Source organism: Aspergillus ochraceoroseus (genome assembly GCF_002846915.1).
Source record: "Aspergillus ochraceoroseus IBT 24754 chromosome Unknown P175scaffold_13, whole genome shotgun sequence".
NCBI classification, from domain to species: Eukaryota; Fungi; Ascomycota; class Eurotiomycetes; order Eurotiales; family Aspergillaceae; genus Aspergillus; species Aspergillus ochraceoroseus.
This window is the reverse complement of record NW_024468488.1, coordinates 153464-178094: the sequence shown is the minus strand read 5'-3', so window position 1 is coordinate 178094 and position 24631 is coordinate 153464. Positions and strand designations below refer to the sequence as shown.

The 24631-nt window shown below is 49.5% G+C and overlaps 6 protein-coding genes across 6 annotated transcripts; 3 read left to right on the top strand and 3 right to left on the bottom strand.

The window, feature by feature from the left end:
- Positions 1 to 36: 36 nt before the first annotated feature.
- P175DRAFT_0467825 (alpha/beta hydrolase) lies at positions 37 to 1592 on the bottom strand. Its single transcript, XM_040894951.1, has 4 exons — positions 1266 to 1592; positions 674 to 1186; positions 482 to 607; positions 37 to 423 (listed from the first exon to the last, which is right to left on the bottom strand). The coding sequence occupies exons 1-4, from the start codon at positions 1403 to 1405 to the stop codon at positions 261 to 263; spliced, it is 942 nt and encodes a 313-aa protein (XP_040748383.1). The 5' UTR covers positions 1406 to 1592; the 3' UTR covers positions 37 to 260.
- A 181-nt stretch (positions 1593 to 1773) lies between these two features.
- On the top strand, positions 1774 to 3187 carry pre3 (proteasome core particle subunit beta 1). Its single transcript, XM_040894950.1, has 5 exons — positions 1774 to 1978; positions 2044 to 2089; positions 2155 to 2169; positions 2231 to 2506; positions 2560 to 3187. Exons 1-5 carry the CDS (start codon positions 1942 to 1944, stop codon positions 2882 to 2884), a joined length of 699 nt encoding a protein of 232 aa, XP_040748382.1. The 5' UTR covers positions 1774 to 1941; the 3' UTR covers positions 2885 to 3187.
- A 691-nt stretch (positions 3188 to 3878) lies between these two features.
- Positions 3879 to 6141, top strand: P175DRAFT_0488334 (putative cyclin-dependent protein kinase complex component). The gene is made up of 2 exons (XM_040895697.1): positions 3879 to 5518; positions 5599 to 6141. The coding sequence occupies exons 1-2, from the start codon at positions 4220 to 4222 to the stop codon at positions 5905 to 5907; spliced, it is 1608 nt and encodes a 535-aa protein (XP_040748381.1). The 5' UTR covers positions 3879 to 4219; the 3' UTR covers positions 5908 to 6141.
- A 1446-nt stretch (positions 6142 to 7587) lies between these two features.
- Positions 7588 to 8017, bottom strand: P175DRAFT_0505371 (uncharacterized protein). The gene has a single exon (XM_040898081.1). The coding sequence runs from the start codon at positions 8010 to 8012 to the stop codon at positions 7650 to 7652; it is 363 nt and encodes a 120-aa protein (XP_040748380.1). The 5' UTR covers positions 8013 to 8017; the 3' UTR covers positions 7588 to 7649.
- A 1532-nt stretch (positions 8018 to 9549) lies between these two features.
- P175DRAFT_0512677 (uncharacterized protein) lies at positions 9550 to 17712 on the bottom strand (the record flags this gene model as incomplete). Its single annotated transcript, XM_040898700.1, has 9 exons — positions 9550 to 9577; positions 9626 to 10177; positions 10262 to 10281; positions 10334 to 10383; positions 10558 to 10585; positions 10668 to 10742; positions 10896 to 11080; positions 11855 to 12989; positions 13057 to 17712. The coding sequence occupies 9 exons, from the start codon at positions 17710 to 17712 to the stop codon at positions 9550 to 9552; spliced, it is 6729 nt and encodes a 2242-aa protein (XP_040748379.1).
- Positions 17713 to 22102: 4390 nt separating this feature from the next.
- P175DRAFT_0120901 (telomerase reverse transcriptase) lies at positions 22103 to 24469 on the top strand. Its single transcript, XM_040892376.1, has 6 exons — positions 22103 to 22721; positions 22792 to 23098; positions 23151 to 23411; positions 23468 to 23826; positions 23874 to 24257; positions 24316 to 24469. The coding sequence occupies exons 1-6, from the start codon at positions 22248 to 22250 to the stop codon at positions 24373 to 24375; spliced, it is 1845 nt and encodes a 614-aa protein (XP_040748378.1). The 5' UTR covers positions 22103 to 22247; the 3' UTR covers positions 24376 to 24469.
- The last annotated feature ends 162 nt before the right edge of the window (positions 24470 to 24631 follow it).

Here is a 24631-nt window from a genome sequence, read left to right as displayed (position 1 = left end):
TCGAAAAAAAAAAAAAAAAAAAAAAAAAAAAAAAAAAGGTGCTGTAATAAGTACACAGGGAAGGAAACCAAACCAAACATAATAAACAGAAAGGCGGGGGAAAGAGTAATATTATGGACGTAATATGATGCTTGAGAGGGAGGGATATATGGATCGCTAGTCGAGAGAATAGTATCTTGGATCTAAGCTTTGCTGCGTTCTGACATGATGATCAAGATAGTGACGAATGAGGACAGAAGGTGGGATGTAAGAATTAGGCTTCATCGGTCGTTGCCCTTCAGGACTTCTTCCATGACGAAGGAATGGATGTGTTCGAAGTAGCCGGGCTCCGCGACACTGTCGTTATGTGCACCGTTGGGAAGCGTGCGCCATGCTTTACGGCTGGAATTGCAGATAGTGAACAGCTGCATCATATGCGACGGACTATGATGGAGCATTTAGTTTCGGGATCCATTGCAAACAAACCAACTCCAAGACTTACGGTACGATTTCGTCCTTCAGTCCGCTCAGAAAGAGAATAGGGACTTTGGTAATCTTGGGGAGAACATCCTCACTCGTCCATGTTTGGTGGCAGAACCGAGCGAGATATCGAGCCGGAGGGAAGACACTAGGCCCGTTAGCAACAATAGGTAAGGCGCACGCGCGAACCAACCGGAGAGATCCGGATACGTACCTTGGAATCAACTTGCGAATGCTCAAAAATGTATTCTCAAGGATCAATCCAGCGATATCTCCCCTGTCTTCGTTCGTCGCGACCAGGTTAATCGCAACGGCGCCTCCCAGACTCTGCCCGTAAACGACAATCTTAGACTTCGCTGTCTCCGCCCTTTGTCGGATATAGTCCAGAGCCGTCTGGGCGTCGACTTTGAGTCCCGTCTCATCGGGGACACCGGTAGAGAGTCCGTAGCCGCGATATTCGAGCATCAGGACATGGCAGCCTAGGTGATCTTGTAAAACTTTGGCAATGGGGATCCGGTGGCCGATGTTGCCTGCGTTGCCGTGGAACATCAACACGGTTACATCCTGGTCCAATCGCTTGGTGGAGGGCCGGAGATAAAAGCCATGCAACGATTCACCGTCTGGGGTGGGAATCTGAAGTTCTTCGTAGTCGGTAATCCCAAATTGACGGGGTTTAGGGACGTTGGTGCGTGCATCCGCGGGGATATTTCGGGGGTAGATCAGCTCGCTGTCCACGCACGAGGTCAGTTTCCATCCAGATATACCGGCGCCTATGCGGGAATTCGGCGTTGTTGGGGAGGACAAACTTCTGCTTAAAATACAACAGACCACTGGCAACCACGGCGAGACCAGAAGAAGCCAACACTGGGAGACGTAGAAACTGGACAGCATTGTTGGCCATACTGGTGATACTCCATGACGGTGGGGGGGTCGGCGACTCGGACATGATAGAGCACGAGCAATTAGTTGAGAGCGGATCGCAAGGGGTGTAGGGGATTAGATTCGAAGGATAAAAAGAAGGAGAGGAACAAAATTGCAGCCGAGAAAATGAGAAGGGTGAACAGGACTAGAGCCAGGGGGTGTGGAGGGGGTTAAACCGAAGAGTGATAATAATTAATGAGTGTCTGTCTGTCTGTCTGTCTCCGACTCTCTCTCTCTCTCTAAAAGACACACATTCAGGAGGCTTGCGGGGAGAGAGAGAGGAACAATATTCTCGCCAATAGGAATCCGGGAATCTCTCACCGCTGGGCAGAATCAGCTCCAGCACAGCTCGCCCACGTAACGCGATCGCCTGCCTGGAGCTCAATTCCAATAGTCAAAGCAAAGCTACCTCTTCTCTCCATCCTCTTGATCCTTCCTTTCCCTGTGAAATCCTCTCTTTTCTACCCTTTGTCCCTCCCGTCTTTCAGATAGACGTCTCCTTAATTGTCAGCCTTTTCAGATCTTGACAGACCCCAACCTCCTTCCTTCCTACTCGCCAACATGGTCGGTCACGGTCTTACGGGGATGCTCGGGGAAGGTTAGTGTTGCTGCTTCGGTTTGGTCCAAGCTCAGTTTTATAGAGTCACTGATCCTGGATGTTAGATGGCATTCACGTCGATATGAATCATTTGAAGAGCGGTGAGGTCAAGTAAGTGCTCAGATCGGGTCACGCAGAGTCTTGGGTCGACACCTGCTAACATTGCTCTCCTCCAGCCTAGGAACATCAATGTGAGTTAACTTTGACGATGACGACGGTCCTTCCCAGAGGTATTAACCTAGGATCTTTCAGCATGGCAATCAACTTCAAAGATGGCGTCATACTGGGTGCCGACAGTCGAACGACGACCGGAGCATACATTGCCAATCGAGTCACCGACAAATTGACACAGGTTCATGATACGATCTGGTGCTGTCGATCCGGATCGGCAGCGGATACACAGGCTGTGGCGGATATCGTCTCGTACCACCTCAACATGTATTCCATCGTCAACAACGAGGCCCCTAGTACTCAGGTTGCCGCATCGCTGTTCCAGGAGCTGTGCTACGAAAACAAGGATATGCTAAGGTAGGAGGATGACCTATGGAATTGGGAGACCAGATAGCATTAACCAGACCCAGTGCCGGAATCATCATTGCGGGCTACGATCCCCGACACGGCGGCCAAGTTTATTCGATACCTCTCGGGGGCTCCCTGCACAAGCAGTCCTACGCCATTGGCGGATCTGGTTCAACCTACATCTATGGTTACTGTGACGCCAACTGGAGGGAAAACATGACGGAAGAAGACGGCGTCAATTTCGTACGGAGCGCACTACAAGAGGCAATCAAATGGGACGGCAGCTCGGGCGGAGTGATTAGGATGGTTGTGTTGACCAAACGGGGAGCGCAGCGACACCTGTATCTGCCGGACAACGGTTACACTGGACCTGGCGCCGCTAGATGAGTGGTGTCGATGAAAGGGATGATGATTTGTTTTTATCGAAAGCTAGCTGTCAATGGAATGCCTCTTTCTTTTTCTTCAGTTCTCCAGTCCCTTGCTTGGAGAGGTTTCTCGAAGGCTGTGGGGGAATTTCCCAGGCCGGATAGAAGGTGATGATATAGATCAGCGGCATCCATAGAAAAGTGAGCCATCATGCAAGGATCTCGGGAGTCTTGAGGACGAGTAATATTCCACATCTCCTGTTTCTTTTTCTTTTTCTTTTTCTTTTTTTTTTTTTATATATATATACTTGACAAGTGGGTTGAGAGATGAGAAGGATATATAATATAATTTTGTTCTGTCAGAAATACGTCCAGGAAAGGATGAGGTTAGGGAGATCCAGTCAAGGTGGATTTCAACATCACGCCGTTCGGAGACAAGCACCAATCATCCCGCCATCATCACCAGGTGCGCTTCCTTTTGGTCCCCATTCGCCCATTCGAGACTTTTCGAGGCTTTTGCCGTCGGTATAATCCTGGTCGCATCTCGACATTCATGGGAAATCCAAGGGCAACTGCTGATAAGCGGCGTTTTCATTGGTATATCTCTTACCTCGACCGTACCTCATCTAATACTCTGTATAGGCAACTTCTCTTCGATCTAATAGTATGTACTATGTACATCTTAACAGGTAGGTTAACTACTGGACGTTCGATTTGCTGACTATTCGGTGGAACCTCAATTAACTACTATCATCATCATCCTCTCTTCTTCTCTTCCTCTTCTTCATCTTCGTCTTCCTCTTCGTCGTCTTTTGAACCCCATTCATTCCCTCCGCCACTCACTAGCCTCCTCCCTACTTCTTCCATTCCCCTCTCTTTCTCCTTAGTTTTTTTTTCCCTTTACCTCTTCTCTTTTTTTTTTTTTTTTTTTTTTTCTTATCCAATCTCATCCCTGATTCATTCTAATCGCAATGGAGCTTCCCATTGCCGCTGCTGACCGTTGGTGATTTCTCTTCCCGCTTCAAACCTGCCCAGGTCCGGGGGTGCTGCTGTGTTCACCGCGACCATCTCCACGTCGAGAAATCAAGGATTTCTATTGATACGAATTGATTGATTGTATTCATCCCCGTGCTCTTTCTCCTCTCTCTCTCTACTACATCGTCCCCCCATCCTCATCCTCATCCGTTCCATCGTTAGGGTCTCCTCCCATTGTTTCCCTTTTAAGCTCCCAAGTCCAACCAACCCCTCATCTCATGCCATTCGCAGACGGATCTGTTGCTGATTTCTGTTCATCAGCCCCCCTCCCCGGTGGCTCAATCATAATTAGTGGTCGTTCTACTATCCCATCAGCTTGGATATGGGATCGGTCATTCTCAACCCTCCTCAATCGAACCACAGTAATAGCTCCTACACCATGCTGGGAGGCGCCATAGCTTCCTCAGAATCTGTCTATCGACCCTCATCACATCACTCGTCCCAGCCTTCGTCCCAGCTCGAGTCAGCTAATTCTAGGTCTGCTTCGTCTGATACCACCCCCACCTCGTCCGCTGCCCCGCTATCGGCATCCACCGCAGTTTCCGCCCGCCCTCCTCATGATGTGCCCGCTTATATCAACCGATCCTCGCATACCAGCTCCCAACCCTCCTCCCAACCTTCATCAACCTTCCAGCGACCAACATATGTACACCACTCCTCAGGATCAATGAACGCGACCGTCGTTGGTCACCCGCCTTATTCTGGCCCGGCGTCTCACCCTGCCGTATACTCTGCCCATGACCCGGGCTATGGTGGCCAACTGGGTGCTGTGGCGACTGCCCCTGGAGGGCACCACCATGCCCGAAGCCAGTCTTCCCCGGCGTCTCCGCAGTTGAGACCAACTCTGCAATCCCTTCGGTCCTTGCAAGGGTCTGCGGTGAGCTCCCCGAGTCGAATCAAGATCCGGGATCTGTCCCATATTCAGAGCTTCGCCAGCGAGGAGTTCTTGGCACAGTCCCAAAGGAACCAACTCCCCGGACAGTGGGCTCAGGAGCGCCAGTTCGAGATCAGTTCCATGCCGGTCACGGATATCATCGAAATGGTTGCGGGGCTCCTCACCAAAATCACAACTACCAATGATACGCATCATGAGTATGTCCATCGACACATTCCTTCCCCCGATGCGGGTAATCTTAGCGCCCAAGCACACTCGGTGCTTGCGTTTCACGGCAAAAATGTGCCCACGATTAGCATTCTCAGCTACCTGACTCGGATCCACAAATATTGTCCTACCACATACGAGGTTTTCCTCAGTCTCTTGGTGTATTTCGATCGCATGACCGAAATGGTAAACAAAGGCCAATTAGAGCGCCTACGCCGTCGCGCAGACCGTGCCAGCGTCCTGCAAGCTGACGCTGCATCCCGACCAGGGTCGTCTGGGTTGCCTACCGCGCATCATTCACCTCTGGTGACACCTCCATCCTCAACCGGTATTGCGGCCCAAGATCTAACCAGTCCTCCATCCATGTCGCCGACACTAAACCCCCAGCACGAGGGAGACCAACTTTCTCATTTCTTCGTTGTCGATAGCTTCAATATTCACCGGCTGGTGATTGCCGGTGTAACCTGTGCGAGTAAATTTTTCTCTGATGTTTTCTATACTAATTCAAGATACGCCAAGGTAAATTCCTCAAAAAAAAAAAAAAAACATTTCCCCCCAGCTTCTCATCATTTGCATGGGCTAATCCTTTTGCCATATAGGTTGGGGGACTTCCGCTCCCGGAGTTAAATCATCTGGAGCTCCAGTTTCTCATGTTGAATGACTTTCGTCTGTCTATTCCTGTCGAAGAGCTAGAAGCATACGGGACTATGCTAGTGGAATTCTACGCGAGGGAGATTATAACGCTACAACAGCAGCAGCAGCAGCAGCAGCCACCCCTACTAGGTGTGCCTGGATCGGGGAATGCTCCCACGACGCGGGAATCCGAATCGGACGGGATGTATATGCGCTCGCGCGAGAAGCGCCAACCTGAGCAGCCGGAAGTCCGCCAAACCCCCACGCCACCTTAGACGTCATCCGCAGCGCGTCTATGATTATGAGCAGTTCTATAGTGGAGTTTAGATTATTTCCACGAGTATATATAACTAATGTGCCCTTGCAAGGCTTGGCACTCCTAGGTCTGGGCGTAGAGATACGGTCCAATACCATTAGTATTTCTATTCCTCTTCCTTCCTTCTGGACAGGAATCAGATCCGTGAGATGTGATTTTTGATCTGTCCATTCGTGTGTTCTAACTACTCGGGCTTTTTTTTTTTTTTTTTTTTTTTTTTTTTTTTTACCCTTCCTTGGGCTCTCTCCCTCACCCTCTGCCTGTTTTCTTCTATAGACTACCTCACTAGTTGTCCGCACGTTGGTATGGCCTTGGTTTCGGTTCTGCTTATATCTCTTGTTGTCGGTGACTTCAGCCAGTCAGTCATTCTCTCTCCCCCGGAGCACAATCTTGTCCTACCACCTCGGTATCCTCTCTGCATCATCTCACCATTGGTCGGCGTTCTCGGGTGTTCCTTTCTTTCTTTCTTTCTGTCTTTCTTTCTTTTTCTCGTCGTGTACTCTGTCTGCACCGTCTGTCGGATTCCAGTCGTTCCCGACAATGACACCGGATAGTTTCTGGTCCTCCTCACATTTTTTATGTTTGTAATTTGACCCTGGTACCCTGAGAAAAGAATCCGATCTTGCCTCTTTTTTTTTGGCTGTTTCTGTGTCTTGGATGCGGGCGGATATATAAAATCAGCCACATGAACTGACTCGCACTGTTAGCCCGCCGTTGAACTTTACATACTTGTGTCCCCCCACATTGGCGGCGGGTGGCTTATATGGCGTTATCTGTCTCGATTACGGCTCCCAGTGTATACAAGACAACTTGAGCCGAGTTACGAACAGGATATTCAAAGCTCTAATTTCGACCTGGAACAAAAGAGACGAAAATTTGCCTGGTATTATAGATCCGATACTTTGTACATGCATCCCGAAGCCACCTGCGCATCTGCATCCCAGCCCATACTGAAAAAAAAAAACTGCCCTCACTCGGGGGAATCCAAATGGTCAGATCTCGAGGCAACCGGTATATTGGTGAAAGAAGGACATACGGATCAACACCAACCTCCATCTGTCGACTATGCCTTCACCATGATTGGAATTAGTCTTCTTCTCAAAAGACTTCACGCGATGCTTACCTCGACCACTCTCTCCAGGTGACCCGATGGCGGACGAGGTTTCCCCCCAACCAACTGCTGGAATCAGCATTTTTCCAAGCTACCAGGCAGGGAACCAAGCTTACCCCCATCGTCCTCCAGTCTATCCACCATAACCCTCCGCGGGGCGGGCGGCCAGCGGTGGCAGGGCGTGCTGGGGCTTCAGTGACGGGCTTACGACTTAAATCCCGCGTACGGGTGTGCGCCATTACCCTTGTAAATAAGGCACCGTCTTCCTGGATGTCCTCTGGTTCAGGAGACTGTGAGCCTCATGTATCGGACGCAAAAAGAGAAAAAAAAAAAAAAAAAACAAAAAAGGAGAGGGAGGTTCTTACCTTTCCGCGGACGCAATCGCGCCATCAATTCTTCAGCAGGACGTACACCAGCCCGATCTATAACCCGTAAGCCGAACTTGGGCAGTCTTGACAGACTTAACCCAAAACAAAACGGTCGGGTATCCGAAGAAAGGCCAAGGAAAGACATGAGGTCAAAGGCTACAGGGAACAAAAGGGGGGCAAGCGCAATGGATGAAAGAAAGACATGGGAAGGGGAAGGGGCATTCAAAGAGCGAATCCTCCTCTTTCCCGAATCATCGCTCTTTTTTTGAGCCACGCCTTGAAAACCGTCTCCGGACTCCACATGGGACGCCTAGCCTGGATCCTGGCTAAGGAATTCCACGCGCAGCCCTCACGGTTACAAGGCCCCTCGGCATGGTTCGAGGTAAGCATGACATACGAGTCAGAGCCCCAGTATGTAGTGTACTTGTCGACCTCGCCATCTTCATCGGGCTCCTTTAGAGCAGCGACCGACCAACCCTGCAAATAGCCCATGGCCATTGGCGGAGCGGGGAACACATGCTCTTTCCTCTCTATCCAGCGAGAAACAGAAACGACGGTGGTCTCCCCAAAGCGGACGCTCTTCATCACCGACTTGGCCTTACGTTCACCTCGGACCGAAGTCTTCACTGGCTTGGCAACAACTGCATCGGCTCGAGCAGGCGACTTCAGAGCACGCATCGTGTGCGTAGCTGGGATCGAGGGCTTGGAGGGCTTGGGGGGGTCGACAGAGGGCGGGGTTGACCTGCTTGTCACAGGAGACCTGGGCCGAGCCCAAGGTCTAGGTCGCGCCTGCCTTGCCGCCCTTCTTTCCTCAAGGTGAGAGGAAACTCGAAAGGAAGGACTAGGGGTTGGGCTTGGGGAACGAATGGGGAGACGAGAACCCTTTCGGGACTCATCAAAGGAGCGGACACCGACTCGAGGAATCGAACCTGGCGAAAACGAACGGCAAGGGGTCTCAGGGTTGGCGCGGTAGGCGACCTGCCGGGGGAATGGGCGAAAGGCAGGATGTGTCTTGAACCTACAGGCTTCTGATCCCTTCGAAAAACGAACCCCAGGAATGCAGAGGCGGGCCATTGAGCAAAGCCTGGTCAAAAAAAAAAGAGATAGAGGGGACTCGAAAAAGAAGCAGAGGCAGAGGCAAGCAAGCTAAACGCCAAATGGGGAATGAGAAAACGTAAGGTGAGCAATCACAATACTAGCATCAAACGACCATATGGTGTTGAGGAGGAGAAAAAAAGAGAGAGAAGGGGAGGAGGATAAGTAAATATAAGAGAGAGAAGATGCCCGTTGCTGGAGAGCCGTCTCGAGGCAACCAGGACTCAGTGAATATCAGATTCAAAACAGCAAGAACGAGAGCATAATAGCTCACTGTGAGACCCTTGTTGCCATAATAAGCCCGAAATGACGGCAACAACAACCAGAACATCTGGAAGGAACACACGAGCTAGAGGAAAGAGGATATAGACTGTTGAGAGGCTGATATCAAAATCCAGCAAATACATATGCAACACAGCAATCCATACTACAGTACAGGTGAATGATGATAATGATTTATTATTAGTGTTCACGTTAAAGAGGAACCAACCAACAGCCGCAGAGGAATGGAGAAAAAGCGACTTCTAAAGTTGAGGACTTCATATGCAGGAGAATATTCAAGCACTGGATTGCCAACTCACTCGCTGATTGGATTAACATAAGATAAGTAATGTAATGCAGGGCAACGCTGTGGACATTCACAGTAGTAATAACAAAGGGGAACACGAGGAAGAATGAGAATAAGAATAATATAACAGAACAGAACATGTAAGCAAAAGGTATCAGCACCAGTATCTGTTATACCAACAAGGTCAAGAAGTGGGCAGGTAATAAACGCCAGTAACGGAACGAATCCACTACGACACCCAGTCATATCATCATGTACATCAAGTAGCTGGTCATTATCAATATCCACTCCGAAATGGTAAACCCTATAACTCGTGACGCCCCGTGCGTGCAACCAGCCATCCCATCCATGTGCGCCACAAGTTAGATAGAAAAGACCCGGAGTCGGCTGCTACTCAATCCGCGGCGGACTCCTGGGTTTCTTACCCAGTGGGCTTGAGCTGGCCCTTTTTGGTGGTAGTTAGTACCCATTCCTGAGTGCGAAAAGCCTGAGGAAGAGGGGAAAAAAAAAAAAAAAAAAACAAAAATGGACGTACGATCTTCGCCTCTCGCCTTCCTTTCGGAATCCCTCGATAATTTTGGCAATCTCCTTTCTACCCGAGCGCGCATCTACTTTCCTTCCCCCTAAACTCATGCTCACCTTCTCGTTCGAGTTCGCGGTAAGTAATCGCTTCAGCAGTAGGTGTCGCATGCTTAGGCAGACAAAGACACCACAGTCGCTGCCATTTTCTTGCACGGGAGAGTCCTCCAGGTGGAGGTACCGAATTGGGCGACCTAGCAGATGCGAGAACTTCTTGGTGACCGTTTGCGCTTCCCAATAGTTTCCAGGAGGCAGGGAATCATAGTGGAAAGCGATTCCGTCTACTATCGATATGAGTAAGAGAGACCAATGCGTACCGCCCTCGGCCTCCGTAACATTCCGACAGTCATTGATCGGAAGGAAGACATGCGTTGTGAGTGTGAAATCCGGCAGTACCTCGCGCAAGGATGGAGGGTTAGGGTTCTGGAAGATCATAAAGGACATGCTCGGCCGAAGGAGGACGATATTGGACGTTTTGTACTGAGCAAGGAACTCACGTTCCAAATACCTGAATAAATCAGTTTTTTTTTTGGTTTTTTTTTTTGGTTTTTGTGTGTGTGGCGGCGAACAGCCAGGCCCAGTCCAAACTTACTCCTCCCAGAAAGAGATAACCTATAGAGTTAGCACTTCGCACTCAGAGTATAACAACACCTTGCACACTAACATTGTCCGTAAGCCAGTCATCCTTGAGAGACTGCAAGTCCCCTCGAGTCACTATCAAGTAAACAAGTTAAACCCTCTCTCTGCACCAGAACGGTATGAAAGGCTTTGCTCAGGTTCGACATACACCTAACGTCATGATCTATGAGCTCCAATCGAGTTAGAATTCTGCGAGCCCACGCACTCCAAGGGGATCAATCAGTCCGGGGAATTGATTATTCAACTCACAGCTAAGATATGCATCATCCGGGTTGAGCTGTGTAACGTCCCGACATTCAGCATTCTATCCCCAGGAACCCGGGGAGAAGAAACAAGGCAGACAAAACAGCAGAACGTACAGTATCTCCAAACCGCCTCATCCGCTTATGCAGCCGGCCTAACCCACTATCCCGCATCTTGTCCACTAGTCCTTCCTATCGCGAAATTCCTCGGTCCTGTGAGGGGTCGCAGAAGTCACGATCCTACCCCGCCCAAATCGAGCCCGTTCAAAAGGATGAGAAGGCGTTATTCCGCGGTCAGGATGCGAAAGGCATATGTGGCTGGTGCGGGTGATTGAACGAGACAACGTCTTGAGAGTTGGATTTGTCCGCTTGGCTCCGTGGAGTTCCGTGAGTGGGCGAGCTCTCGGAACGAAGAGAACTCGGGCTTGCTGAAACGATCTCCTGTAGTCTCGAGGACCACGCGGAGATGATTCGATGGGAAAGGTGCACGATCGAGAGAGAAAAGGCGATGATGGAGCTTGCTTTTCTTCCTCTTAACGACAGGATGCTTCACAGATCGTGGTTCGAAGGTCTCTACAACCATGGAAGACGTTGGTGGTGACGATCGGCTCCCATCCGGGGCAGATGGATGTGGCTCGGTCTCGACGACATCCCATCACGTCACATGTGGCGCAAAATATTGAGGCTGAAAAATATCCTCGGCCAAAAATCAATCATCACGAACCTACCGAGATATACACTACTCCAGTGCGGTAAATCAATTCTTATGGTTATCAAGGGGTATCTAAATATACATTTCAACGGCCGTCCTCTTGAAAATGCAGTAATTTTTCATCAAAATGGCCGAATAAGAAACACCAGCGCTGTTGAATAGAAGACAAAATATCGTTCTTCCACCTGTGTCGAACTCGAAAAGGAAACAGCACACAGGGATATGACCAACATTTTGCCAATAGACATTGTAATCAGTCCCTGTAAGAGGGGAAATGAAAAGAGCAAGGAAAACGCCCCATCCTATTGGAGAATAAACAACAAAACAAGTTCATCACAGGCATAAGTAGAACCAGTCAGAGGTTCTCGATGGAAAGTCCCCCTTTAATGCGACGAGGTAAGTCCAGGGTTCTGGATGCCCCCCCTCCTTTGGGACTTCCGAGACCCTGCATCTGCATGCAAGGGAGAAGAAAAGCATAATACAAGCCCCGGTTCAAACCGGGACACGGGGAAATCGGGACAAAACGTGTACAAGACGGACAAGCTACCACACTAAGTGGAAAGCTTAGCAAAGTGCTTATTCCATATCCAACCAACCTGGTGAGTCGGGTCATCTTGATTCCGGGCAAGCCAAAGCTCCCCTTTCTCGGCGATGACATCGAAGATCTCACCAGCAACGTAGGTCAGATAGGGGTATCCAGCCTCGCGGCGGGCACGATCTATATTAAACTCATAAATGCTTGCTGCCAGGAACAGGACGGCGGGTTCTTTTGTGGCGCTATTTGCTGCGGGTGCGTTTTCCGGCGGGCTATCGGACATGGGCATTGCCGAAGAAAAGAATCCCGAATACCGACCACTAGGAGAGCTTGGGTTCTCCTCATCTCCCGTACCGCCATTAGTCGATGAACGAATAACATCCGCTAGGAATGGAGAGTCGAGGCTCAATCTAGGAAGCCTGGGGAACGATTCCGGAAGGGAGTGGGATGGAGCAATGGACCCCGACGAGGCACCGGTGATCTGTTGTAGGATTTGACTTCTAGGCAGCTCTGGTGTGTCAGGTGCAGGACGACCAGACAAAGTCGAATCGGCACGGTTGCGTCCGAGAGATATGTGCGATTGACTATCAAAACTTGGGGACTGGAAAGATTGGTTGCTAATGCTAAAATCATGGGAGATTTTAGGAGAATCCTCCACGGCGCGAGTGCTAGAACTGTGTACAGTCGAGGGCCGACGAGGAGAGCTGACACCTACCCCGGTTGAAGGGGTATTGAAATTGACCAGGTTAACCGTATCTGCAAGCAATGACCCGTTGCAGATCCCAAGGGTTAACACCTGTGCCTCGGAGAAATTAAAGCGTGAGGTCCAGTCATCCATAATTTTCTGCACATCCTCGGGAAAGGAGTCGATCAAGGGTCCGAGTTTTCTTTGCAAGAGACTGTACCAAGTGGTCTGAATTTGGACGAAGTTCTTTAGGCACGCCTCCATCAATTTAGCTGTCAGCGAATAAAGCTTGGGAAGCTCATCCTTGAGGGTCTCGTTAAGAGCCACGAATTGTTCCCCTTGCTCAGCGGTCTTCTTGTCCGGTTTATCACCCTTCTCCTTGATACTTTTGAAGCGAGCATAGTCCATCAAGCGTTTATCCCGCTTCTTCATCACTCGTTGCGGACCGTCGTATAGTTTAATCAATGTAATCATTGGGTTAATCACACTCTTCCTTACCACATCAAGCTATTATCCAAGTTAGGAATATGCAAAGACTAGCTAAGATATTACCTTGGGGATCATCAGTACTCACATGCTCGGGTAGAGTCGCTGCCATAATATCCTCCACAGATATCTTAAAGACCCGCCACTTTCCTTCCAGTTCAGGATAGTTGGATTGAGCAACATCGATGAAGGCTTCGATTGCGTTGACGAATTCGAGGAAACGATCCATCGAGCCTTGAGTCTCCCGAGTATACATGTCGGCGTCACGCATGACGACCTGCAGCTGGCAAAAGTTGTCGCTAAATCGTTGGGACAAGGCATCATATTCCTTGTCAGCAACCATGTCAGACATTCCGACTTGCTGCCTTAATTTTTCTGTGCGACGACCAAAAGCCTTGGACAAGCCTGTTCTGACATCGGAGTCTTTCCTCTTTCTGCCAACGACCTGTCCCACTAAATCTGCCCGCCGCTTCATCTCGTTAATACGGACAGAAATATTAGTGACCTCTTCTAGAGCCTTCGCAAGGGAGCCGTGGTCCGGGTGGTCACCCGGTGTCGAATCCAAAAGTTCGGAGAGTAGCAAAGGGTACTTCAAAATCCGTTGCACCGGCTTGACGAGCAGAGAATCCAAGTCCCAGGCAGTTGTCAAATCTGACGCCCAGTCCCTACACTCTTTCAGCCAAATAGCCACTTTTGGACTCCGCTGCAAAGCCTGCAGCTTTTTATTGGCCGCATCGTGGTTTTTCAAATATTCAGCATAAACCTTTTCCATATAGGCCATGTGGGTCAGAAAAGCCTCTCCAATGAAGGTCGCATTGTCCTTTTCCGATGCTGTCAGACCTCCGTCTGGAGATTCCGGGTCATTTTGCGGGGGGTGTAGGTTCTGTCTGTTTCGTTTGCTGCTCCACCTTTGTGACTTGGGCATAACATATACGCTCTTGGCAGCGTCCTTTAGTACGTCTTGGAAAGCCATTGAGAATTGCACAACTTGGTCGGAATTGGCGAAAAGCACCTTGACATCCTCAGGAGAGAGGTCCAAGCATGAGCTCGAGGTTCCTTTGTAGATATCGTCTACCACTTTCATATCTCTGCCAAAGGTATACTCCGTATCAACGAGTTCCTTGATCACATGTCGTCGTTTCTTAAGACGCCGCTGATCCGGAGATGGAGAGGAGGTGGTTGTACGTGGCTGCTCCAGGCTCGAAGGCACGAGCGAAGTTGCAGAGGAGTCTACTGCCCGGAGAGATGGCGATGGCCCAAGACGTCTGAGGGAATCTTCGCTGCTGCCAATGCTAGGAACAGTCTTGAGAGGTGCAAATGTGGCAGCGGTGAAAGGATTCCCAAGCGGTTGAAGACCGTGTGCACCGGGAATGGGCTCTATTGATTCCTGGACCATGTCGCTATCTTCTTCTTGCATATCCCCCGGTAGAGACAGGCGTTCGTGCGGTGGAAGGAGAAGCACACCAGGTTCTTGAGATTCAGAGTCCCTAGGCGATTGAATATTGATGGCCAGACCCAGGCCTTCGTTAACACCTTCAGGGTAGGGCACTTGAGGACTAGTGGTAAGTAACCTTGGCGTCGGCGCTCCGTCATTTTGCGGGCCGTCCTCACACTGCGCATCCAACTGTCCCGATGGGTCCTCCGCTGCAACTTGCATCCAGTCCATGATCGAGGGGGACGCGTGTTTCCAGTCATCCTGCAGAACTAAGCTGGCCGTGTGAGCAAGCCGGTCTGACATGGCAAAGTCATCAATCTTGGATACGAAGACGGGGTCATCAGTCAGGCTGTCAGTCCTTCCATCTGCTCTGAGGTCGATATCAGAACGGGGTGGCCGTGGTTCTGGAGATGCGCGAATGTCCTGTATTGGAAGGCTATAATCCCTGCCACGAGCCAGTTCTTCCATATAAAGCTGGGTGACGCGTTTCGTGTCCCAACCGCCCAGTTTTGCCAGACTGGGAGTCTTCGAATGCCCATAGGCTTTCCGCTGGGTTCCATCCTCCGCTTTCGGCTCGGAATCCACGGCACACTCGCCTGGTATGGGGTTCGATATGTGGTTATTGGTGATAGATGGCGAGCTAGACGATGCAGAGCACGAGTGAGTCACCAGCTCACTGTCATCAGGAGTTCGGCGCAACTGAGAGAGATCATCTCCGCTACCTTGGCATTGACCATCGAGCGAGTGTTGGTTGCGAAGAGACGATGACCAAGAACTCATACTCCACCTGTTCGATAAATCGCCATTGGTTTGATTTAGCTCTCTGTAGAGATCCTGCGGGCCCGGACGGACAGTGCTGTGCATCAAATCGTCGTATCCTAGCTTATCTCGCAAAACAATCGGAATTGTTTCTTTATCGTCGTTGTCGGAGAAGCTATACTCTTGCTCATCACACGAAGAGCTGCTCGGGCTGGATTCACGAATGCGCATTATCTCACTTAGCAAAGTCCGGTGAGAAGTATGCAAATCCTGACGGGAAATTTCAAGCTGCGGTTCTGGATCGAACGTAGTCACAGGCGACTCATTGGAACAGGAAGTCACAGTTGAGGCGGGTGGTGTATCGGAGGACTTCAACCCAAATTCTTCTTCCTGCACTACAATATTTGGCCGTCCTAGAGTAGGCGAATCCATCGTTATCGGATGGGATGCTCCAGTGGTGTCAGTAAGATTTTGGGTATCCAGATGGAGCTGCGGGGGGCCGTAAATCCCCTCGTTGGTAGGCGTTTCATCCTCACAGATATCCGCAGACTCTTCAATAACAGTAGCTGTATCATCTGCTTGGGGGGGTAACTGGTCTTGAACTGGCTGATGCTCAAGCATCTCCGGTTCAGGTGATGGGCTCTTTTCACGCTGATTCGCAAGCGCTTCGGCTTCACGACGTCGAAGCTCTGCTGCATGTTCTTGTTTTCTTTCATTTTCTTTGACTGTGCGATTAAAGGCCTGTTGGATTTTCTGGCGTCGGGTTGCAAAATCCACGTTACCCAACTCTGGCAGCCGCCGGTCTCGCAGTCTAGAGCTTCTGGGTTCACGATCACGGTTGATCTGTCTCTGAAAGTTCGAAACCGTCTCTCCGACCCTGGATCGGGATGATGGTGAAGTAGTGTGCGAAACTGGTTGACGGGGTCGGGAGCTGCGAAGAGGGGGGGATTTTTTCGGCGGAGGTGCAGCGATGTATGCCTCCAGAAGATGGCTCTTGTCCGCAAGCTTGTTGTGGGGGCGACCATAGCTCATTTCTCGCCGTCCACGGGGTGCTGTCGAAGTGGCCGGAGTAGAATTAGGAGAAGTGGGTAAAAATGCGGACTGGCCATGGCCGACCACGTCTCGTGGAGATTTAGGGGATGGCTTGGGGAGACGGCTGAGACCTTTCGGCGGCAGAGGAGTTTGGGTGTAAAAACGAGCAAAGGGCGATTCAGCTTTGGGAGAAGGGGAAGAATCTTCCGAAGCGGAAGGGGAATTAAGGCGGCGGGAAGCGATAGGAATGCGAGACTTGGAATGCGGGCTTTCCAAGTACGTTTGCGAACCCAGCTGCAAGGGGCTAGACACCGCCATGTGGGAATCGGAAGGGTGCGTGTCAGCACCCACGGGCGAATTGCCAGGGATATCGCTCCTCGTTCTTCGGTGATGATTTAGGTTCTCACCCGTGCTCACTGCTTCCAGAAAGGGAGTACGGCCGAGGTACCAAGCCGTGGGCGTCAACGGAGTCGGGTGCGATGACGGGTCCAGATGGTCTAAAAACGCAGGGTTCGGACTTGGGATGCTTCCTTCAGAACCTCGACGTCGCAGGTGTGATGGGATTCCATATCCCGATACATGAAGACCGGTATCAACCCTGAGCAACTCGCCGAACAGACGGCGCCGCGGAGCCGAATTCGACGGGGTCAGATCTTTGCGCAATTTAGGATTCAAGTCTGCTGTTTGAAACACCGGCGGAGCAAAGTGCGATGGAGAGTCCTGCGCCGGAAGTCTCGCAGAGTTCCACCTGGAGACTGACGACTGTCTATGTGATGCCGAACTAGAGGTGTCTCGTCTGCGGGACGACGCTCTGGAGCGTATAGGAGGAACGTCTACTGGGCTGGGGGCCCCCGCTTGTTCGTGGGAGGCAGATGGCCGAGGGAGGACTTGGTCGACGTTGGTGTTGAATTTGTTGATCAGGTCTTTGAATGACGTTTGTCTCGAGCGCACGTTCGATGTTTGTGCTGGGGCTGCACTTGCGAATCCGGGCTCTGTCCGGGTGGACGTGTCGGAGACTGAACGATAGGGCCCTAGAATCACTTCCGACGCTTCTGGCAAATGTGCCGGTACCGAGGACACACGTTGGCAAGTATGTACAGGGCGTGTTTCCGCAGCAAAGTTTGTTGTGGTTCCCGATAACGAAGCCCGCTCAGGGCCAGGACCGGAGTCAATCTCCGGAAACGAAGTGGGCTGATGTGGTCGGTAGTAGTCGTCAGGATCGGGAGAGGACCGTTGGTAGTAACCGTTGGTATAACCGTTCGGCGTAACAGCCGGCGTAACAGCGGTGGGTAAGGTGAGGGGTTGTGGATTTGAGAAACCCGACTGGGTAGTATATGGGGAACCTGGGCGGGACGAAATCGGAGGAGAGGACGGAAGAGTCAACGAGGGGTCGTGAGAGCCATTGGAAAGAGCGTCGTAAAAGCAGTCGTCGTTGGTGCTGGATGAAGATAGACGCCGAAATGGGGGAGGGTTGCCATCAACAAAGGCAGAAACGTGTTCGACATTGCTACCGGACATTTTTTCATACTTTAGGGGACAATCAGCGGCAGGATGGATTTCCGAACTTTTGACTATTTCCCCTTGGGTTTTTTTTTTTTTTTTTTCTTTTTTTGTTTTGGTTTTGGTTTGTTGTTGTTTTTGTTTTTTTTCTTTGGCCTTGAAAAGATGCACCAAACAGAATGGTTGGTGGAGATCCTTCCTGTTCAAGGTGCTGCTGGTGCTAGGTAGGTCTGCGATGCGTTGTTCACAGCTGGTAGGCCACAGAAGGTGTTGCAGATTGACCAGCCAGAACTACAAGGCAATCGTCACCGGGTAGTACTACCTAAATACGGCGTCATATTTGAGATGCGAGAAGACCACTAAGATCGCCGGGTGATCCTGAGGATTTTGGCCTCAGGAACCGGAGGCTTTAGAGTGGTTGAGCGGTAGTCCGTTAGAGAGGAAGAAGACGTTGGATGAAGGATGGATGGACGAGGAAGAGGAGCGAAGATGAGGAGACAATGACGATGACACTGGGGGTTGTCGAGTGTCGGCCAGAGACGAGACTAAGACGCTGAGGCGCTGAGACAGTGCAGTGATGAAAAGGCGGGACAATACGTTTGCACAGCGTCCAGCAGGGGGAGGGGGAGGATTGTCAGAAGTGGGCCGAGAGAGAGAGAGAGAGAGAGAGAGATGGGGGGCTGGGAACAATAATAACGATAAGAATAGAAGAGGAATATTGAGAGATTTGACGAGAGTAAGTGAAGTGAGGAATGATAGAGAAGAGAGAGAGAGAGAGAGAAGAGAGAAAGAGACTCTCGAATACCAGTAAGAAGAGTATTATTTACTAGTACCTAATCCCTCAGGCTCATCATCGTCACTCGCATCGGGTGGACAGTAATGATCGATCAGTCACAGGCACAAACCCGCTACTTTTTATTTTTATATTATTATCGGCTCCTGTCTCCGCCCGCTGATGACATTATTCAATAGTACTCCGTAGATAATAACAAAATTAAATTAAATTGAAGAGCAAAAACCCAGGGTAAAATCCCCCACGATCCAATGGGGGTGTCTACCAAAGAACTGAGACCCGTAGTCAAGGCCAGGTCCCAACCGGATTCTTACCTTACGTATGGGCGGAATTCAAGTTGGACGGATACGAAATTTATCTCAAAGGTTCAACAAAGTGGCAGTCAAAGGGTTCGGGTAGATTCTTTGTTGGTCACAGACTCGGAGGTGACCAAACTCATTGACACGGACTGTCGATGAATACGGGGAACAAAGTACTAGATACTAGTAACTACTTAGTAGTAGATCGATGATCGACAATACAAGAGCTTCATGAACCCAGAGTTTATGTACAAGGCTCTAAAATTCGCTTGCTTATGTCGCCAACCCTCCCTAATTGCAGATTCCACTCTATTAAAAACAGGAGTTCTGGAACCCCAGAATGATTGGACAGGGTTGGACAAGGTCGAGAAATGACATACCTGAGGGAAAATTTGATGGACGATCGATCCATGGATGGTTCCGCAGCCTGGACCTGGCGGTTCTTTCGTAATTATTTATTAAATAACTATAACTACTATTAAAGAGTAATCTAACTCTAAAATAATATAATAATTGATATATATAACTATAGCTAGTCATGCCAACTAACCAGTATACATATAGGATGATGTGATCGACACATGAATGTCCACTCCCATAAAATTTGACTCCTCTTCGGGGGTCTCCATGAAAGATCCGCCATCGTTGATCACCCTACTCATACTACCCACGGAGTCGGTTGAAAGGCCTAGGTAGGGGATGATTTACGGACTTGGTTCTGTTCTTCCAGAAGTCTCCCACATTCCTGGAATTTTAGCCGCAAGGGAGGGAGGGAGGGAGAGAGCCCAAGTTGGGTCACAGAACAAGCTCCTGCATAACTTTCTGGCCTTAATCTCACGCTGCATCATATGTCAAATCCAAAGCTGTAATTCCAATCGTTCCTTTACCATTCCTACCTCTACGTTCTAAATTACTTTCTAGCCATAGGCAAAGTTTGGATTCAATTCGTAAGTCTTAAATAGAATTTTAAGCCGGAAGAGGAATAGGCGAGTTCCGGATTACATAAACAACGACCGAGACAAACAAAACAAACAGAGCAAATAATTTTGAGGTATTCCAGGTCCTGAGTACATATAAATCTGATTTTTATATACTGTCAAAACATGTGATGTAACACAACTTACCCCCGCACATCTTTCCAAGCTGTTTTGCAGCTCTTTCCTTCGCAGTTCTCCTATCCGTGGGTTATCGGTCATAACTAAGGAATACGTGGTCGAGCTTGAAACACGCGGGCTCATGAGCTAAGATTACGTTCCCTGCCCCAGGGCGTTTTGCTCACCACAGAAGTTGCAACCCTCCTCGCGAAGGTTTTGGAGGAAGAAAATATACCAAGTGGTACACAGCCAAAACCAATTGACACACAGTATCAAGAGGTGTACTGAATCTTGTCTGTAACATCATGTCGAGCTGCCCCAGGCAAGGGAACTGTTGTCCTCTACTAAATGGCATTCATCAAGATCGCGCCATATATTGATAAATACTGAGTTCCTCTTCTTAACCTCATAATATTGCTACAGAGGAGCCAGTATTGTTTTCCGCTCGCAGGGCATTACAAAGCGATTAAATATTTTTATATCGAATTTCGATCAAGTTTGAAGCTATTCAGAAGCGCCTAAAGCGTACAGGGCCCTATCTACCTCGATGATGCATGGCACTGCCGGTGTCCAGTAGATCTATCCTAGTGGGTAATTAGTATAAATTGCTTCTCGATCTCATTTACTCCACTCCATATTCATCTCCTGTTCAAATGCACCCTCAATCAACTAAGGTTGTCACTACCTATAGAATACCGAATCAATTCCACTAGCAGCGTACCCTAGCGCCATCACACGTGTAGGGCTCTCACTGGACTAGCAACGAAGAGTAGTAGACTCTATCTATCTATTGACATCAAAGAATCCCTCAGCGTTGGTGAAGAGAGACTTGATAAGGTACACCGCTGATTGATCAACAGATTTCCCTGCAGGCAAAAAAAGGTACGAAAAGCCTCACCAACAATCTAATATACCTCCGACCGCCATACCCAGAGTATCCGCACCAGTCAAGTTTCTTTCTATCCCCACTTGATACATCCAAACAAATCACCTCGTCAAGTTGTTCCCTTGTGCTGACATCGGGTCCGTGAACCCAGTCAAATAACCTTCAAGGGTCAGTCCGCGGCCCGGCGGAAGTCTCCTTCCTGCATCTGCATTGGTAGAAACGTTCGAAGTCCATGTCTACGGTACCGTATGATCCGTCTGACGGTCCAACACTACTTACATAGGAAAGAAAAGGATCTCTCGTCCCTTGCCGTCATGGCGAAGTGATGGATGCATTGTCAGCTTCATCTTCACTTCCTACTCACTCCACTGTTCCTTACGTACTGTCCTAAGCCTTGGGATAGTGCTCAGAGTAAGGAGTCATGAAGAATGTTCAGCCTTGCGCTCCGAGTTTCAAGGCGAGTCTCTCTCTCAACACATTCTTCATAGTTGACAAGTACTAGCCAAAAAAAAAAAAGAAAGAAAGAAAGAAAGAAAAGACTTCTGTCCCTGACAGAGTGCAGTTTCTGTGTCAGAATATGACGTACATACTCGTACATCGACACAGCCCCTAAGCGAAGGGGGAAATACTCCAGATGTTCGTTGTTCATATTAATTAAATCAATGGAAAGCAAATCAAGGGACAACTCATGAGTATTCTCGTGGCAATCGATCATTCACGGAGGCCAGCCAGTCAGGCAGGAATTCACGCCTGATATCTCATCTATCGCCGCGTCAAACAGCAGTGGCTACCAATTCAATGGATTTAGGCGATAGGGACCTAATCGTTGCCTGGCAGAAGACACGAACTATTGACTCATTCAGGAAGCCCGAGTTTGACGCCTGACATGTTCAATATCCTTCCCCTAATCGGAGTTAGTGGGAATGAATGGATCACTACCTAGGACCTAGGCAACCTCTGGACAAGAATATATATAGCGCTTCATTTCTTGGTCTCTTTTGACTGTACGGAGTATTTCCACTCTCATTATATAAAGGCCAGGATCATAGTAGTACTTATATGCACCGGCGCTCGGGTTCTTATTTATAGTTGTTTGTATACATCCTAAATCCCGTTAATGACCACCAAAGCGATATTAAATGTCATAGAATGGAAATGAGAAAGAAAATAAACATATAAATATAGCATATAAAATTATCTCAGTTAGTGGCTTCTGCTGATCATAAACTTGTGTACTACCTATTGTGATGGTACAAGTAGTGTTGGAGGAGTCTGTAGGACCCGATCTATCTATCCTCAGCCCATTACATCGCGTGTTGCGCGTTATTTTGTGGCGCGTCACCCGTTTCGGCACGATCCCCTTCACTATATATCACCTTAATGATTGAATGTCTTTATTACGGAGTACTCAATATACCATGATATTTCTCATTTGAATTTCCTATCACATTGCCATACAATCTTATCTATTTGCCAACCTCATGGGCACGAAACGGAAGAGACCAAGCAAGAACTTGACTCTCCATGACCCCCGGACTCAACACCACTCTCCAAACCGGAATCGGATAGATACATCCGATGATTTGGCGGCCAAATCTAGCGGTGGCCAGTGCTTCGATGCAGCCGAAATCTCTCATCCTGTCATCTCTTTATATTATCGTCAGGTCGTGTCCTTGAGACAGTACATCTTGCAGCGCATACCGAGGTCCTCCAAGTCACGCCGGCGAAGAATTGCAGCGGTGCGGGGCGAAAATCTGCACGGGGCAGATGCACATGGTCGTGAAGGTCAAGAAAAAGAACGAGACCTTGCAAATCTTCTGGATACGACTTTGGTCGGCGTGTGGAAGGAGATCTCTCCAACGAGTACTCACGAACGACGAAAGAGTTTGATTACGTCAAGGCAATCTCAGTACATCAACGGGACTGATACTGGGCCGCAATGCCCACAATCGGAGGTAAGATTGGCTTTCTGGCTGCTACTGTGGCTTTCGTGCATCGATCGCGTCGAACTCAACCTGCTTATAGATTCTTCACTTTGCCATTTCCACTCTATTCAATTACTCGGGTTTGTCGTACCAGCGTCCCCAGCACCTACTCAGCCATGGATTCCAGCGTGCGAGTGGATTCGACACCCACCAACTTCCCTGCAGCATTCCTGGCGTTGTAGCGAAGCTCCCCAATAAAAATGTCGAGATGCTCAAGGCCGCACCTTGGACCGATGTTTTGGCTGTGCTGGGGAGCAATGGCGATGATATAATGTTGAGCCTCCTACTTGACTGCGGATTGTTTGTCGCCGTGGATCCAAAGAAAGACATTTATTGTCAAATAAGTGGTGAGCTTGCCCCGGTTTGCTATGGTATCGATACAGGAGCTAACAGGACTAGGTATTCCTCTGTCAGCGCTTGAGCCTATCCAAAACCCACCAGAAGACGGAGCAGTGGGCGCGCAAGAAACCGCTCTCCCCGCCCACCCACTTTCTGCGCCGCCTATCGATGCGAACAGAAGTATAGCCGCCAAGACTGCGAGGAAAGGGAAAGAAAATACGGAACGAGGACCAAACGCCATCGTTTTTTGCCGCCAACGTCTGCGATATGCGCGCCCTCATCTGGACTCGGGTGGAAGGATTGAGTTTGGGTTGCCGAATCGTGAGTACTCTGCATGTCTGGGTCAATGAAAAGGGTTGCTAACTAACCCTCGGGAGATGTTCTCCATCGTTTCCCTTCCAATTCGATGCGGCAGACTGAACACGTGTTGAAATATGTCTTTCCTAGACAGTTTGGTCTGCATAATGTGTTCACCAGCGATTTGAACGGCTGGGATAGCGCTCTATTCAAGAACTATTCCTCGCGGGAAGAAGAAATCGCAAAGCAAGAACAGATGAAACGGGCACGGTATCTTCGACGAGCTTCTAGGACTACCACTGGTCTTGTCGAGTGCGACGCACCGATCAAAATACCGAAACGGCTCCGAGGAACGGCGGTAGAGTTGGTTCGCCAGCTGCAGAACCGAAACAAGCGCTGTTCCTATGGGAGGCTCTTGAATTATTACTGTCCTACAGAGGTATGTAGAAAGTGTTTGTGATTCTGGGGCTTGCGTTGACAGATTAGGATTCTGGTCCGTGGACATTCGGTCCTGGCAGTGCTCAGTCTACACAAGCCGGGGAACTGGCATCATCAGCCTTGTTACCCTTAGCGACTCAGCCTTCGGTGCTCAATCAAGATGATGCACCAAGCCCATCTACGGAGACAGTGACAGGGGTTAGATCAAAGCCCGCGAAACCCAAGGTTAACTTCACCGATCACGCGGCTCCAGTCTCATCAGTTTCAGCGTTCTGTCGAGCAGTTATCCGAAACTTGATCCCTCTGGCCTTTTTGGGGACTGGTCAAGACGGAACTGATCACCAGAAAATCATCCTTGGTCATGTCGATAAATTTGTACGAATGCGTCGGTTTGAGAGTCTGAGCCTGCAGGAGATCTGTAAAGGGGTAAAGGTTCGAACAACTCTCGAAATTGGCATCAGAGACGGTAGTACTAACAAGCATAGATCAGTCGGATCCCGTGGCTTGCACCTCAGACTCTGCGTACACAAGGCAAGCTTTCCGCGTCTGATTTGCAGAAACGAAAAGAGTTATTTCACGAGTTTATATACTACGTATTTGATTCGATCCTGATACCTCTCATCCGGGGAAATTTCTATGTCACCGAGTCACAGGTGCATCGGAATCGGTTGTTCTATTTCCGACACGATGTCTGGCGTCGACTCACGCTGCAGCCGCTGGCGAAGTTGAGGTCTTCCATGTTTGAAGAGCTGAATGCGGAGGCAAGCCAGAGGGCGCCGGGTGGGAGACTGCTAGGCTATGGCTCT

Coding starts and splice junctions, on each gene's coding strand:
- P175DRAFT_0488334 (XM_040895697.1), top strand. CDS start 4,220: ATGGGATCGGTCATTCTCAACCCTCCTCAATCGAACCACAGTAATAGC. Junction 5,519..5,598: donor CTAATTCAAGATACGCCAAG/GTAAATTCCTCA, acceptor TTTGCCATATAG/GTTGGGGGACTTCCGCTCCC.
- P175DRAFT_0467825 (XM_040894951.1), bottom strand. CDS start 1,405: ATGTCCGAGTCGCCGACCCCCCCACCGTCATGGAGTATCACCAGTATG. Junction 1,187..1,265: donor CTGTTGTATTTTAAGCAGAA/GTTTGTCCTCCC, acceptor GTGCGTGGACAG/CGAGCTGATCTACCCCCGAA. Junction 424..481: donor CTGAAGGACGAAATCGTACC/GTAAGTCTTGGA, acceptor GCTCCATCATAG/TCCGTCGCATATGATGCAGC.
- P175DRAFT_0120901 (XM_040892376.1), top strand. CDS start 22,248: ATGGGCACGAAACGGAAGAGACCAAGCAAGAACTTGACTCTCCATGAC. Junction 22,722..22,791: donor CGCAATGCCCACAATCGGAG/GTAAGATTGGCT, acceptor ACCTGCTTATAG/ATTCTTCACTTTGCCATTTC. Junction 23,099..23,150: donor CATTTATTGTCAAATAAGTG/GTGAGCTTGCCC, acceptor TAACAGGACTAG/GTATTCCTCTGTCAGCGCTT.
- P175DRAFT_0505371 (XM_040898081.1), bottom strand. CDS start 8,012: ATGAAGAGCGTCCGCTTTGGGGAGACCACCGTCGTTTCTGTTTCTCGC.
- pre3 (XM_040894950.1), top strand. CDS start 1,942: ATGGTCGGTCACGGTCTTACGGGGATGCTCGGGGAAG. Junction 1,979..2,043: donor TACGGGGATGCTCGGGGAAG/GTTAGTGTTGCT, acceptor CCTGGATGTTAG/ATGGCATTCACGTCGATATG. Junction 2,507..2,559: donor GAAAACAAGGATATGCTAAG/GTAGGAGGATGA, acceptor AACCAGACCCAG/TGCCGGAATCATCATTGCGG.